The 14,355-nt window shown below is 44.9% G+C and overlaps 1 protein-coding gene across 30 annotated transcripts in view; it reads right to left on the bottom strand.

Moving 5' to 3' along the window:
- Positions 1–14,355, bottom strand: part of macf1a (microtubule actin crosslinking factor 1a) — a 187,360-nt gene that overhangs the window by 75,607 nt on the left and 97,398 nt on the right. For 18 of the 30 annotated variants that reach the window (XM_047330031.1, XM_047330035.1, XM_047330037.1 and 15 more), the window contains 25 exons: positions 14,195–14,314; positions 13,358–13,453; positions 12,747–12,874; positions 12,323–12,416; positions 11,667–11,821; positions 10,749–11,043; positions 10,183–10,311; positions 10,010–10,087; positions 9,035–9,196; positions 8,728–8,832; positions 8,344–8,439; positions 7,962–8,087; positions 6,250–6,402; positions 4,946–4,957; positions 2,902–3,056; positions 2,651–2,777; positions 2,326–2,509; positions 2,047–2,213; positions 1,741–1,919; positions 1,508–1,646; positions 1,198–1,391; positions 859–1,018; positions 669–752; positions 391–498; positions 173–271 (listed from right to left, as the gene is read on the bottom strand). In XM_047330031.1, coding sequence (XP_047185987.1) covers positions 173–271; positions 391–498; positions 669–752; positions 859–1,018; positions 1,198–1,391; positions 1,508–1,646; positions 1,741–1,919; positions 2,047–2,213; positions 2,326–2,509; positions 2,651–2,777; positions 2,902–3,056; positions 4,946–4,957; positions 6,250–6,402; positions 7,962–8,087; positions 8,344–8,439; positions 8,728–8,832; positions 9,035–9,196; positions 10,010–10,087; positions 10,183–10,311; positions 10,749–11,043; positions 11,667–11,821; positions 12,323–12,416; positions 12,747–12,874; positions 13,358–13,453; positions 14,195–14,314 — 3,345 coding nt within the window. The remainder of the gene's footprint in view (positions 1–172; positions 272–390; positions 499–668; positions 753–858; positions 1,019–1,197; positions 1,392–1,507; positions 1,647–1,740; positions 1,920–2,046; positions 2,214–2,325; positions 2,510–2,650; positions 2,778–2,901; positions 3,057–4,945; positions 4,958–6,249; positions 6,403–7,961; positions 8,088–8,343; positions 8,440–8,727; positions 8,833–9,034; positions 9,197–10,009; positions 10,088–10,182; positions 10,312–10,748; positions 11,044–11,666; positions 11,822–12,322; positions 12,417–12,746; positions 12,875–13,357; positions 13,454–14,194; positions 14,315–14,355) is intronic. The other 12 variants (XM_047330042.1, XM_047330032.1, XM_047330040.1 and 9 more) reach the window with 1 other exon arrangement.

The following is a 14,355-nucleotide window of genomic DNA, read 5'->3' as shown; positions in this document are numbered from 1 at the left end:
AAGCGACTCACAACAGAGGGACAACACTAAAACTTTTCAGTACAGTAGGAGAACATGAAGTCAGTGCTAAGTGCTGAATCTGTCCAATAAGACAACGTGGAGGTGATTTACAATCTGACCAGATTCAAATTTTAATGCAAAAATAATGAGTAACAGTGAAACGAAGTCCCACCTCTTCTTCTTCTAGTCTTCTCAGCGCATCGCTGATGTACTTCACATGTTGCGTTGTCAAGGTGACCAAGGCCGTGTAGCGTGTGCGCAAATCCATGAACTGGAGAGAAAAAGACACAGATTCAAACAACTTACTACATGGAAATAACACTCAGACATTCATTTCTAAAGTTTGCTGCAATATCGATCGAACTAGTAAACTGAAGTTTGTATTCTTACCTCCTGAGTGACGGCGTCAGAGGAAGAGTGCATCCTCCTCCTCTTAACGGGCGACTTGTGTGTCGACTCTACAAAGGCTCTGTAGGTCATCAGCTGTAGTTCATAATCCTGCACAATAAAATCATGGAGGAACAAAAGTGAGTAAATAAAGTAGCTTATCAAATGCATTTACAGGTACATTTTTCAGAAATAAAGCTTGATTTTACTAAACTGTAAAATATCAAAATACTTTTTCATTTATTTGAAATTCTGCATAAAAAAACCCAACATTCTCTTACCTTCACTGAGGTGCTGTACTGTTTGGAGTGAGTCTGGCACTCGTCTAGTTTGGTCTGGTTCTGTTCAATCTCAGCTACTAATGCCTGAAAAGGAAAAATCACCCCCAAAAATATTATATATCACATATGTTTAAGTCAAGCCTTACAATGTGCAGGTTACCATCCATTCAAAGAGACCGCTGGCCCTCACCGTCTGCTGCGCCAGCTGTTCAGACAGCGCTTTGCTGTCGGTCTGTCCGGGTTGTGTGTTTTCTTGTCTCTCCGTCGTCTCCTCGATCCACCTGATCAGAGCAGAGTGACCGTCTCTGTACTGCTGCAGGGCGGAGCCCAGAGCGTCCAGATCAGTTTGTCTGCAGGAAAAAACAGGAAAAGACTTTCAGAACATTTAATACACAACAAATCCAGTACTTGTAACAAGCAATTTCTCTAAATAATCAGAGATCAGAGTGAGTGAGAAAAAACCATCCTCACTCTGTTATTACGTATATTTTCTGTTTTTTTATTCTACCCTTCACGCTGTCCCGCTCACCGTGTCTCCATCTGTCTCCCAACGCCGCTCCACCTCTCCGCCATCTGATTGGCTCTCTCCTGGTAGAGCTGCAGCTCGGGGCTGCGGTCGGGGTGGAGCCTGCTGAGCTGGGACCCGGCCTCTTTGGCCCGAAGCACAACGGACTTCAGGGACAGGAAGAGGTCCTCCTGCTCGCCAAGTTCAGACTGCCACCTCTGAGAGGGAAATGAAAGAGAACACAAAGAATGAAGATCAAGAGTGAAATCGTTTCACAACACGAGTCTGGTCATAAGAACATGTTCATGTTCATGTTCATGTTCATGTCTCGTACCCCTAGTTGATCTCTGATGTTTTGAATGGCCGTGGTGTCGGCAGGAACTATGTCTTCTTCACTTAGTCTGGCCTCGTACTTTCTGACCTCGCTCTCCACTTCGTCCAGGCTGCGAATCAGGACGTCTACCATCTTCAACCTTGCGGAGGTAGATACATTTTAAATGCATTCATATACTCTTCATATATATATCTGAGTTAACCAATCAAACAGAATGCTACGAGTCCACTAACTTTTCTAGGTAGACGGAAGAAAGGTTGTGCAGTTTGTCCGTCTTTTCCACGGCCTGACTGAGTTCTGAGCGGAGGACAGGAACGCTGGACGACGTTGGCTTCTCCTCAAAGAATTTGACGCAGCGACGAGACACGTCACCCAGACTGGAGCGCAGGGTGTCCAGCTCTGACTGCAGCTTCTGCAGAGGAAAGACAACTTAAGAAATTAAAAAACCAAATCAAATGAAAGGAACATTCAACTCGCTGGTCTTCAACTGATAAAACAGCAGTTGCCCATTGCGGCCAGCAGATGGGGCTCACGCTGACCTCTTGCTCTGCAATCTGGACGGCGTTGTCTGCGCTGTCTCCTGACAGCCTGCTGGGGGGCGGGGACTGAATTCCACTCATCAGTCTCTGCTCCGCCTCATTTAGACGCAGGGTGATGTTCTGCAGCTCCGACAGGTACGAACGAGAGACCGACTCGTCCTTCTCAACTGGAGAGAAGAAGGAAAACGTTGACTTTTGCAGCCAGTGGAGGTTGAAGACCAGACAAAAGTTTTGGGGACAAATCAATACAAGGTTTCGGTGACTTAGTTCCTGTCTCACCGGTCTCCATGTTGAGCAGCAGGTCCTGACAGTGCTGCTGGGCCTGCTGAACGTCCCTCTCCAGCTCTCGTCTGTCGGCCGCCGTAAACAGGGAGCTCTCTTTGCTGTCGGCCAGGAAGTCGGCGCACTGGGACTCCAGGTGATCCAGGACTTGCTGCCGCTCCGACGGGGACTGACACCGAACCTGGCGGGTGAGACGCAGAAGGAGAAGGTAAGTGCGACAGAGTAGAGGAAGAGAGAAGAGGACAACAGTTTGTCACAAATGCCTTTCACACAATCACACACACACACACACACACACACACACACAAACTCTGCTTCTCACCATGTCTAGGTTCCATGCGGAGACAGTGTTGATGTCTTTGAGGACGTAGTGCCAAGACACCACGCTCTTCATGTTCACATGGAGCTGATGCCAGAGAGACATGACCTTCTGGTACAATTGCTCTGTCCTGCACATACAAACACAGACACAAAAAAAACAGATTGAAAATGCAACAAAATTCATCTCAAATTTCTACAAGAATCTAGAAAATAATACAATGCAATCAATCAGGTTTGTAGAATCGGTCTGACCGGCCGGCTGTGTCGATGGCCTCCTGGTTCGGTGGCGGGACGGAGAAACACACCGACGGGACCATGGCCTCGTTCCCTGTGGGACTTATCACCTTCCACTTGGTTCTCTGAGAGTTGTCCTCCAGCACGCACTCCTCTCCTCGGCTGATTGTGATCTGAGAGGAGGCGGTCATGCAAAATGAAGGCAAAGACGGAGGGAAACGGAAGAAAAACAGGGAATGGAGGATACGTAAAGACAGATGTGGGAATGGAGCAAAGAGGAAGATGAAGTTAAGTGAGGAGAGGTGAGCAGGTCAGATGGAAAAGAGGAAGAAAGCAAGGGAGGTGAAATCAGGGAGGAGAGAAGGGGAGACGAGTAAACCAAAAGCTGATCGCAAACAAACTCATAATGGAACACAAAATGCAAACATTCATGGATTTCATGACGTTAGCAGAAGCCCTAAAATGATGTGACATTAGAGAGAAACCTGCCACGGGAACAGTGTGGACTAAAAAAAAGCTGCTTTGCACCTTCAAACTGAAAGCTTTTATTGTGAAAGCAGCGAATATTCTCTAAACTCAGAGAGAGAGGTTCAGTGATGCCTGGGCTGGATTTCTCAAATTCACCAGAGCAGCATATAAGGAATCTGACGAGGTGAATTTAAGAAACCCAGCGCTCGACAAAAACAGAGTTTGGGATTAGAATCTGGAAAATCCAGCTCTCAAAAATAAATAAAAGGCAAAGCCATGACTGTGGGAGAGAGTTTCAGGACCATTAAAGGCTGAAGAACTACTGCTTCCCCCCACCCACCACCCTCTCTCACCTCTTCCCTGCACACGCACACATCTATCAAATACATCTGTGATGCAAAGCTACTGTATGCACATACAGTAAACACATGAAATGTAAATTAAAGCTTAAAGCTGTGACTTGTTATTGTCTGGCCGACTGAATGGGCCTCAGAGGCTTGTGTTAGATTCAGTTCAGCCCAGTGGTTGCTACCTGCCCTTAACCACCGATCTCAGTCCAGGACCATCAACTAAGGCAATATCACTTTTGCTAAACTTTGGTTTTAAAGACTGAAGATAGAGTTGAAACCCAAGAATCACTATAATAACTTCATTTGTAAACATGATGCAGTTTTATTCACTACGGGTAGCTATTCCTCACTACAGGTAGCTAGCTATACCTCATTACAGGTAGCTAAACCTAGCTATACGTCATTACAGGTAGCTAAACCTAGCTATACGTCATTACAGGTAGCTAAACCTAGCTATACCTCACTACAGGTAGCTAGCTATTACTCACTACAGGTAGCTAGCTATACCTCGTTACAGGTAGCTATACCTAGCTATACCTTGGCACAGGTAGCTAGCTATTCCTCACTACAGGTAGCTAGCTATACCTCATTACAGGTAGCTAGCTATTCATCACTACAGGTAGCTAGCTATACCTCATTACAGGCAGCTAAACCTAGCTATATATCACTACAGGTAGCTAGCTATTACTCACTACAGGTAGCTAGCTATACCTCACTACAGGTAGCTAAACCTAGCTATACCTCACTACAGGTGTATATATCTCACTACAGGTAGCTATACCTCACTACAGGTGTATATATCCTACTACATGTAGCATAACCTAGCTATACCTCACTACAGGTAGCTAGCTATACCTCATTACAGGTAGCTATACCTCACTACAGGTAGCTAGCGATACCTCATTACAGGTAGCTATACCTCACTACAGGTAGCTATACCTCACTACCTCATGAGCCGGCTAGCATCTATAAAACTAGGTAGCCATGGCTACGGCTACTAACCCCAATGAGGCCCTCCAAGTGATACCTAGAGTAAAAGAGTTTTTTTGTAATAGAATAAAATAATAGAACTACTGTCCTGACAGTTTTTTTTCTGAGACACCAGACAGGGACAGCTATCAGACTGACAGTGAGCCATTAGTAAAGATGGAGCTGAAACCAGCTGATAAGACAGGGGCAACCACAGCGTCGTGTGTGCAGTGTGAGAATCTGAGGTGAGAGAGGGAGAACATAGGCAGCTCTACCTGGACGTTTGTCTTGCCAGCCCAGCCGACAGAGGAGAGGAAGGGAGGAGGAAGAGGAGGAGGACGGAGTGAGAGGGGAGAGGTAGGTACATGAGGGTAGGGAGAGAAAGGAGGACACACAGGAAAGTGAAGGAGAGAAAGATTATTTTTTTGGTCCAAGAAGTTTGGTGAATATCAGCAAACAGGGCCTCATTGTAGTGCTACTTCCAGGGATCAGTGAGGACCACACCACCTTCACCTGGACACCTCACATACCGTCCACGCCTCGATGAACAGATTCACCCTGAGGGATCTAACACCGCAGACTCAAAATAGCAGCAGCAGCAGCGTGTCCATGCCGAGCTGCAGGAGTGCTGGGTGATGGTTTTTCCACTCAGCTCCCCCCCTCCCCCCCAAAGGGGAAGGGACAGATGTATAATTGATCAGCCTCCCTGAGGACATCACAGCTGAGAGTGAGAGGCCGACAGGAAGACTTCACTGGCTGTCATCTGTCGTATTTAAGTGGCACTGAGGGAAAAAACGACTTCACTTCTCGTCTCCTCAGTCGTTACCTAACTATTCTGGGTCTCTCACAAAGATCCAGTCACAGAGAGTTCTCTGAGGAGAACGAAGACTAAGATGATGTCTCGTGAGAATTAATTCAGCGATGGATTCTGGATCATAATCATTGTTCTTTATTCAGCTTCCAAATCCAAGTGCTGCTTTGAAATAAAGTTAATACAGTTGGAGCAGTTACCCCCTAAAAATTCTAAAGATGGCGGACAATCGATGTAACATTACATGCTTTTTCTATAATTTTATTCTTTTATTGATGCTGTATTTCAGGTCAGGGTTAGGTTTTTGTTGTTGCCAATTAAAATGAAGAATATATTGGTTTCAAAAACAAATCCACACTAAATCTTTATAAAGTCAACATAAGGCACCTCTCTTCTTTCGCTTTTCCGCCATATTTTAATATCTGCTGCTGTCGGAGGAAATGGAATTACGAAGCTACTGAACAACCAATCACGTTGCGACCTCTTCTCGTGTTGTGGCTCTAAAATAGAGAAAGCCACACAGTGGTTGGGGGAGGGGCTTGGAGAGGAAGTGCAGGGCAGAGAGGAGGTGGTTGGTGGTGAGGGTTAAAACAATAGAGCGGTGGGCTGGTGCTGAACACCATGTCGCTGTAGTCGGAGATGTTTCTCATACAAACCTTTTCTTTAACACTGTATCTCGCTGATTCTCGCTCAAATAGATTCACAAATTTAAAGGACGGCACGCGCACACATACAAGTTCACGATGCATTACATACAACATGTCGTACCTCTATTTGTCTGTAGTCGCAGATGGCTTTGATGGGCGTGGTGGCTACCAGGTTGCTCTCTGCGCTGCGGGGGCGGAGCTGCACCAGCGTCTTGGCCCGGCCCACCAGACTTGCCACCGTACTCCGGTACTCAATCAGCTGCTCCTTCTCCTCCTACAGGAAGGAGAATAATAAAAAAAATCACAGTTAGGAACTTTTAATCACTTCAGGTTCTAGGCAGTCATGTAGTTATACTGGTTTGTAAGTCGGTCAATCGACTCTACTGATCCTTTTTTAATAGTTCAACAGTCTGAATGTTGTTTTGAACATTACAGTCACTGTAAGTGGCTTTAAAATAAGATGTATTAACAGAGTCTACCCAGAAGATGAAGTTATAAATATCTTTTAACTTTAATTTGACTAAAACTAATGGTGAAACAAAATGGTGGAGAGACCATCACTGCCGACACTCGTCAATATATGCGGTCAGGATAGGGTGCAAGTTCTGCAGGTTTCAGTTAGACTGCAGCCCCTGAGATGTGAGGACTCCTACACATAAAACATTTAACTGTGTGTCCTTCACCCGGACCTGTAGAAATATGTTTCATTTCAGCCTTGCCCGCGAGCAGAGAGAGGTCATTAAGGATTTATTATGAGGAGAGAGAAACAGGGAAGAGAGGTACAGCGAGGAAGAGGTGAAGCAACAGACTGAGGTCAAGAGAGGGAAGCCAAGAGAGGGCTTCTGTTAATAACTATATACTGTACATTACACCCCAGAAATGAATTTCACACCGAGATCACATTCACTACGGTCAGCGGCACAACAGTTCGGTTGACAAACATAGTTTATACAGTCATAAATCAAAACGTCAAAACGTGGGTCCATGAGGATTTTTAATTAATCACTGAAACCACCCGATTCACAATGATGAAGAAAATATATCTTCAAAGAAATCTAATATAAGGATGTATTTTATCTATCTAAGTGCTTATGGAGCATAACCACATATATACAGAAGTAATTCAATCAGTAAACAAGGAGGAGTCGCAACTTGACAAAGAAACTGATCAAAATAGAGGAGGACTTCTCTGCTGATCTGTTAATAAAAAATAAGTGAAATGTTTGATTTATTATCAGTTTCTCAGTTATTATCGGATTCAAACAGAAAGTTTGGCTGTTGCTAATGTTTGCAGTTTCCTCCTCTCAGTGAGAGACGAAGCACAGTGAACTGGAAACTTCATTAATATGCTCACTGCTCTGGCCTGTGGAGCGCTGCCCACACGAAATTTGCCATCTGCTTGAAGTCAGAAGTGTGTGTGCGAGTGTGTGTGTAGGTGTGAAAATGGCAGTCTCACTAAAGTGCCACAGGAGGGCTGATTAAGCAAACAGATTACTTCACCCTGTTGTGTGTGTTGCTGCGGCTGCCTGAGGCAGAGCTCTACATTCAGCAGGTCACTGGTGTGTCAGCGGCTCGGACAGTGTCGCTAAGAAATGTTTAGAACACAGACGCAGTATTTTCCCGCCTGAGTCTGGGCCCAGGCTCATTTTTGGAAGATTTGCACTGTGCGCACACAAGGTGGCAGCAGGGATCGAAGTCAGTAGCTTGTCTTTCCTCTGACATCTTGTGTTCCACGGGTTCGGTGAAACCTACTTCTTGTAATAAAGTGGAATAATGTGTATAAGACTGAGACTTGGAGATGAACTCATAGACAGAAAGTGAGAGAACAGATACCATGGAGTCCTGCAGCAGGTCTTCCAGTTTGCTCAGTCTGCTGTTCTTGTCACACGTGTACTGTCTCTTGATGGTTTCCTGCAGCTGGCGCAGGTACGACTCACAGTCCCGAGCGTCACTCATGAACTGAAATGAAATTTAAAAAGTGTGGATGCAACACTTTCAATGGAAAAGACAGTGACATGAATTATTTTAGCATGATGGAGCCTTCTCTTTCAAATGATGATGTGAGATGACTTCCACATATCAAAAAAATTGCCATAATTGTTACAAAGGATAAATAAATAAGTAGCTAAATCACAACGGGAACAAGCAGGACATTTACAACACTGGTCTATCAGACACTGATTGTTACAATGCAATTGAAACCCTTCGGTCTCACCTGGAAATACGTCGTATTATCTTTGAGATGCTGCTCTACACACACGCACAGCTGGTCCACCCACTGCCACTGAGTCTGCAGGGCTGCACTGTACGCCTGGAAACAAAGAGAGGTTCACACTGCAACTTACTGTACATACAGTACAAGCAAGCCAAGGTTTTTAACAGCTAAAAGGAAAAAAAAAAGGTTTCCATTACATGTTCCTTTTCGATGCAAATTCCAATTTCTCCTGTTTTTCAAACAGTTTTACAAAAGGTCACAGGTTCTTAATGCTCTTTTGAACGTAACGTGCATCTAAAAAAGGGGGGAGCACACAGCACAAGAGGCAAACCCCGACATGTTTAAAGGTCAAATCAGCCCAACTGAATTAAATCGTGAGTTCACCTCCACCGTCTGCTTGGCGGGATGGTTCTCCTGACACAGACGACTGGCCGTTTCCTGCAGCGACCGCATCACATCTCGTTTCTCGTCCAGCTCCAACCTCATTTCCTGTAAACGGAAGAGGAAAAGATGGAGGGTTGATTACAGGCTTGATGTGGAAATAGTGTCACGTGGATAAACAATACGGCTTTTCAGAATTAAATATATTCTGTATGTGACATGAATGTTTGTTCTGTGAAGCTTGTTTTATTGTCAATAGTTTTCAGACTTGACGGAGGAAACCATCGGTGTAATCGTATCCTCCACTCACGCTGTATAATTCTCTCTTGGCGCTCATATTGGCGTTGTTGTCGCTCCAGTCGTAGGCGATCTCCTCCTCCTCCCGCTCGTTGAGCCAGATCAGCTCTTCAGTGCAGTGCGACACAAACGCGTGCAGGCTCTCCAAGCTCCGCAGGCGCCATGACGAATGTTCCTATGGCAACCACACAAACACACTCATCATCATGCGGATCAGCAGCGCTGAGAGAAATTTAAAAAGGAAAACCCTCAAATCTCTGGTTGTTTGATTATACTGTTGGTTTTGGTACAGTAAAATAAGAAATATATATTTTTAATATTACTTACAGTTATGTAAATTATTGACATGAATCATATCTTCTAATTACAGGTTTACCCTCTTTATCCTTATCACACACTGGTACTTTCATCTGAGTGACTTTAATACCAAAAAAATCTGTTGTTTATTTTTTCCCCACATTTATTTATACGGACGCGCAGTATTGAAATTATGCTCTACCTCTGAGGTTCCTCTGAATAATATTATCAGCAGCTATAAGCACATAAATATTTAAAGAAAGAAAAGAAAAACTGTGGTAGTCATAAAGAAAGAAGCAGAACTGACTGGAGACACACACACAACTGTAAATGAGCTGAGGGAGAAATGAAGCTTTAAGGGAATAGAACAAAAATAACTAAAAAGGGATTTTTTATTCAAGAAATAAAAGGTAAATATTATAGATAGGTGTTCGTATGTACAGTGTCAGAAGTGGAGTACAAACATATATTAAGAAGACAAGAGGAGAAACAAGAGGGCACAAAGAAAGAGAGAAAGAGAAAAATTATGCAAAGAAGGAAAATGGAGCAGACGCAGATTTGAATGTTAATAGCATGAGGGCAGTATCATGCTGTAATGGGATTAACTGAGGACGGGGGTGAACTGGGAAACAAAGAGGTGAATCACTAAAAACACACACACACACACACACACACACACACACACACTGACCAGTAGTTTGCAGTATTGGTGTTCCAGCTTGGCCAGGGTTTCTGAGTAACTGCTCCTGAAGTTGGAGGAGACTTGTGCCTGGAAGAGAAAAACAACACCATGTCATTACAAAGCGAAAACTCTCAGTAGAGAGATCTCTATGAATATGTGTGTGTGTGTGTGTGTGTGTGTACCTCGTAGCTGCGTGCCTCCTGCAGGCTGCTCATTAGCTCTTCAACTGCAGTGTGTATGTTGTTGTGCTCTTGGAGGTTGTTCTCTACTGAGGGGAGGTCTGCGCCCCACTCAGCTCGCTCCAACAGCTCCTGTAACACAGACACACACACACAAAGATTTACAGTTCATACACGCTCTCTTGCTCTCATTCTTAAATTTTTTATGGGCTCAATGTGTCTTCAGTTTCAGTTCAGTGTGTTTTCAGGATTGTTATGCCTTTTGAATGTGGACAAATTAACTGCATTTTTCACTTACATATAAAGGTATTATGATGTTGCAGAAAGTTTAAGAACAACTTCATGACATACAAGTATTTCTTTAAATTGTGTTTTAGGAATAAAGTAAAAGTTTCTGCTTCTCAAATGAGAGGATTTTCAGTTTTTCTCTGTTTTGTATCATAAAGTGGAAGCCCATTTTTTCCAATATTTCTGGCCATAAATAAGAAGATAAATCAAATAAACAAGAAATAACCAGTAGATTAATTAATAAAGAAAATGTTTTTTAGCTGGATCACAGAGAGACTGACCTGCGTCTCCTCCACCCAGCCGAGCAGCTCGTAGATGAACCTCAGGCTTCCTTCGTCCTCCGATGAGGACACGGCCACCAGTTGGGATCGGGCCATGGGCCGCCGCAGGAGCGCGGCGCCGACCGCTCCCACCGCCCCCAGCAGCGTCTGCCCCAGCGACAGCTGGGTGTCGGGGGCTCGCTGGCTGGTGTGCTCTGCCCCGGTGCTGCCCAGCGCCTGGGAGAAGTGCCCCTTCCTGTAGACGCTGGAGCACTGCAGCCGGAGGGAGACCAGCTCCTCCTGAAGGCAGGACACTCTGGTGGTGAAAGACAAGAAAGGTTGTTACTTTGCTGAGGAGGTGAAATGATTTCAGGCTGTGTCGCTGTCTTCAAGTCTCCTGTGGGACTAAAGAACAGTAAAGCATTAAAAATTATACATTCAATACCTTCAAGATGGCCAACAAAGCACAGATTGTCCCGTAAAGGGGCAGTACGCCATTCTGGAGAATGGTTGTTTCTCTTTTTGCTGTTGTTGTGAATTTACTGCTCTGGCCGGGTCACGTACCCGGGTCCTCTAAGTGGGAGTCCGACGCACTAACCACCAGAAAACCTAGATTGTTTTTCCGTTGCACAAACAATGCAATAATAATGGATGGCGAGGAAAACATTCGCTGGTATTTAGAAAACATGTGTCATTTTGGAATTGCTTACTGGCCCTTTAACGGTTTCATTATAGGAGAATTAGCAAAGCTCGGGTTTCTGGGAAAAAAAACTAAAAAGAAAAAGGGTATTTTTTAGTTATAGTAATTAATTATAGTTTCAGTCCAACATGAGACGGTAACACTAATTCATTGTACAAGAAGCGTTACAATGGAGCTGAACCCTCCACTCCGGCAGCATTATTCCCACTCACTGTTCACGCTTCTCCCTCCCGACTCACCTGAACGCCAGCTGCTCCACCTGGTAGTATCGCTCCTCCCGCAGAACTTTGAGCTCCTGGTTGAGTTGTCGGATCAGAGACTCGCAGTCCTGCAGGTAGCAGGCCAGTTCCTTCTCGCACTGCACCGCCTCGCCGCTCTCCACCCGGGACATGTCCTGCACGCCGGAGGGACGGAGGCTTTTATCAAAGTTGTGTTTGCTGGACTTTTTTTTATTCATGAGTTATACTGTATGTGAAGCAATATGATGCTCTGAGGTTTAGTGTCTTCCAACAGCAGAGATAGAGTGAAAACAACACGGTGAAAACAATGAAAAGCTGCAACACCACTGGGATTAAAACAGTGAGAATAAAAACAGTGTTATGATACTAATACTGTAAAAGTGAAGAGGCTCTTAGGGTGAGAGTGTGTGTCCGTGCTCACAGGCAGAAGGAGAAGTCGAAGTGGTCAGTAAATATTTATTGTCCTCGAAGGACACTCGCTTTTTTACGCGGAGTGCACATTAACACATCTTAAACTACTATGCAACGTTTACCCAATGTAAACCCGAGGATCCTGAGTGTGTGTCTGTGTGTGTGTGTGTGTGTGTGTGTGTGTGTGTGTGTGTCAGTGTGTGTAAATCGAAAAGGGTGTAAGATAAGAGAGGGTGTGTACTCACAGCCTGGAGCGTGTTCCTGGCGAGGGTGAGTTTCTCCTCACAGTCCAGAGACATGTTCTGGATCTTGTTGGCTCTCTGGAGCAGCAGCTCTAGCCTGAAAAATATACACACACACACACACACACACACACACACACACAGACACACACACACACACACACACACACACACACACACACACACACACACACACACACACACACACACACACACACACACACACACACACACACACACACACACACACACACACACACACACTGGTTAAAGGGGCATTTCCCTGAAAAATCACACTCAATAAGAAATTGAACGCAAAAAGTCGCATTAGCATTTTCATGCTTCCTGTTGGAGGTAGAAAGTTGAATTGACACGTTGGTGTTGGTGTGTGTGTGTGTGTGTGTGTGTGTGCACTCTGTGTGTGTACCTCTCCACAGCCGGCCGGAGGGCCTTCTCTCTCTCCAGCATCTCCAGGATGAGTTTACCCCACTCCTCCTCCAGGTCGTTGGGGTGGAGGCCCGGGGGAAGCTTAATACGACCGAACTCTATCCACACCTGGACACACACACGCACACATTGACTTAACATCCCATCATGTTTCAATGCAAGTGCACAAAGTCACAATAGAACACAAACAAACTGAAACTACTCGTAGAGTCACACCACAGACAAACACCGTGGTTAACATCAGCTGAGTGGGAATAAGGGAATAAATATTATCAGATATCATGGGTTTATGAACAATCACACAATCCGCTGCATTGATAAGAGCCCGACTGTGGAAATGACTTTGCTCCAGGAGAGAAATGTAAGAGTCAATTCACAAAAACACACCGAATCAAAACTTTGTATCGCTCACTGTCCTTCTTTCTTTCTTTGACTTCCACATAAAAAGCCCCATGAGCTGAACCCCATGACGCACAATGAGCTCTGCACATGGTGCCCAACGTCGGCCACCTTCACCGCACACTCTCTGCTCCTTTTTCCCACCACCCCCCTGTATTCCTCTCCTCCCTCCTCCCTCTGTTCACGTCTCACCTCAAGCAGTTTGTAGAGGTGTTCCACTTGACCTTTCTCCATCTCCTTGGCGGGGATCTCCGTCTCTTTGAAATGGACGTACTCATTGTAAAGTGCCTGAGGGAGGAGGGAGACACAAGTTGACGGGGGGGCCGCTGATAATAACAAGAGTCAAAACTCTGTCATCAGAGGTAAGAGCTCTGTCATCACAGCCTCTCCCTCTCGGTGGTCATTAGCCAGTTTGTCCACCGTCATCTCTCCGTTGGTCCTTCGTTTCCTTCAGTCTTTAGACCTTATGTCACAGCAGAATCCTGTTCCACATTAATATTATTTTTCCTCTTCCCCTACGATCTAATTCCTTGTAATCTTTATTCTCCGCTTCTCTTTCTCGCTTGTCTCACACCTCCGCCCGATGTCCATTGTATTTAACCTCTGTCCTTTTTTCTCTCTCTCTCTCTCAAGGTTTTACAGAAATTGCTTTTCAGCTTCCTTTCTTTCTGGCTGCACGTTGGTGGGACTGAAGTAGAAGTTAGGAATTCAATTCTCAGCACAGACAAAAACATGTGTATGTGTGCAGTAAATTTGAAAAATGGCAGCAAAAATAATAAATCAACCTTGTCTTTAAGCTTTATCTTTTAAGGGTACATGATCCTTTCAAACTTACGACAGAGAGGGAGATTAGTTTCCTCGTTTCCTCTCACTCACAAGAAAAGAAAATGCTGTTGCCGATTCAACAGAAGTACCAAAGAAAACTAACTGCAAACATAAGGTGAATAAACATGCGGCCTTTCGTACAAATTATGGTTAGCATACATTTGAAGCAGCAGCCGATAACTAGGCAGCTGTCTGGGTTCTCACCTTGAGCTCCACAGGGTTCTGTGGAAAGTTCTTGTTGGCCATCAGGGCCGTTTGCTGGCGGCTCCACTGGAGCAGAGAGGAGAACCTGGACTGATACTCGGACCAGCGCGGGTCCACCTCCTGACGATGGAGAGAAAAAATGCCATTTATAGTAAATGACC

Source organism: Scophthalmus maximus, chromosome 22 (assembly GCF_022379125.1).
Source record: "Scophthalmus maximus strain ysfricsl-2021 chromosome 22, ASM2237912v1, whole genome shotgun sequence".
Taxonomy (NCBI): domain Eukaryota; kingdom Metazoa; phylum Chordata; class Actinopteri; order Pleuronectiformes; family Scophthalmidae; genus Scophthalmus; species Scophthalmus maximus.
Note: the sequence above shows the minus strand (reverse complement) of the source record. Positions and strands in the feature narration are given on the sequence as shown.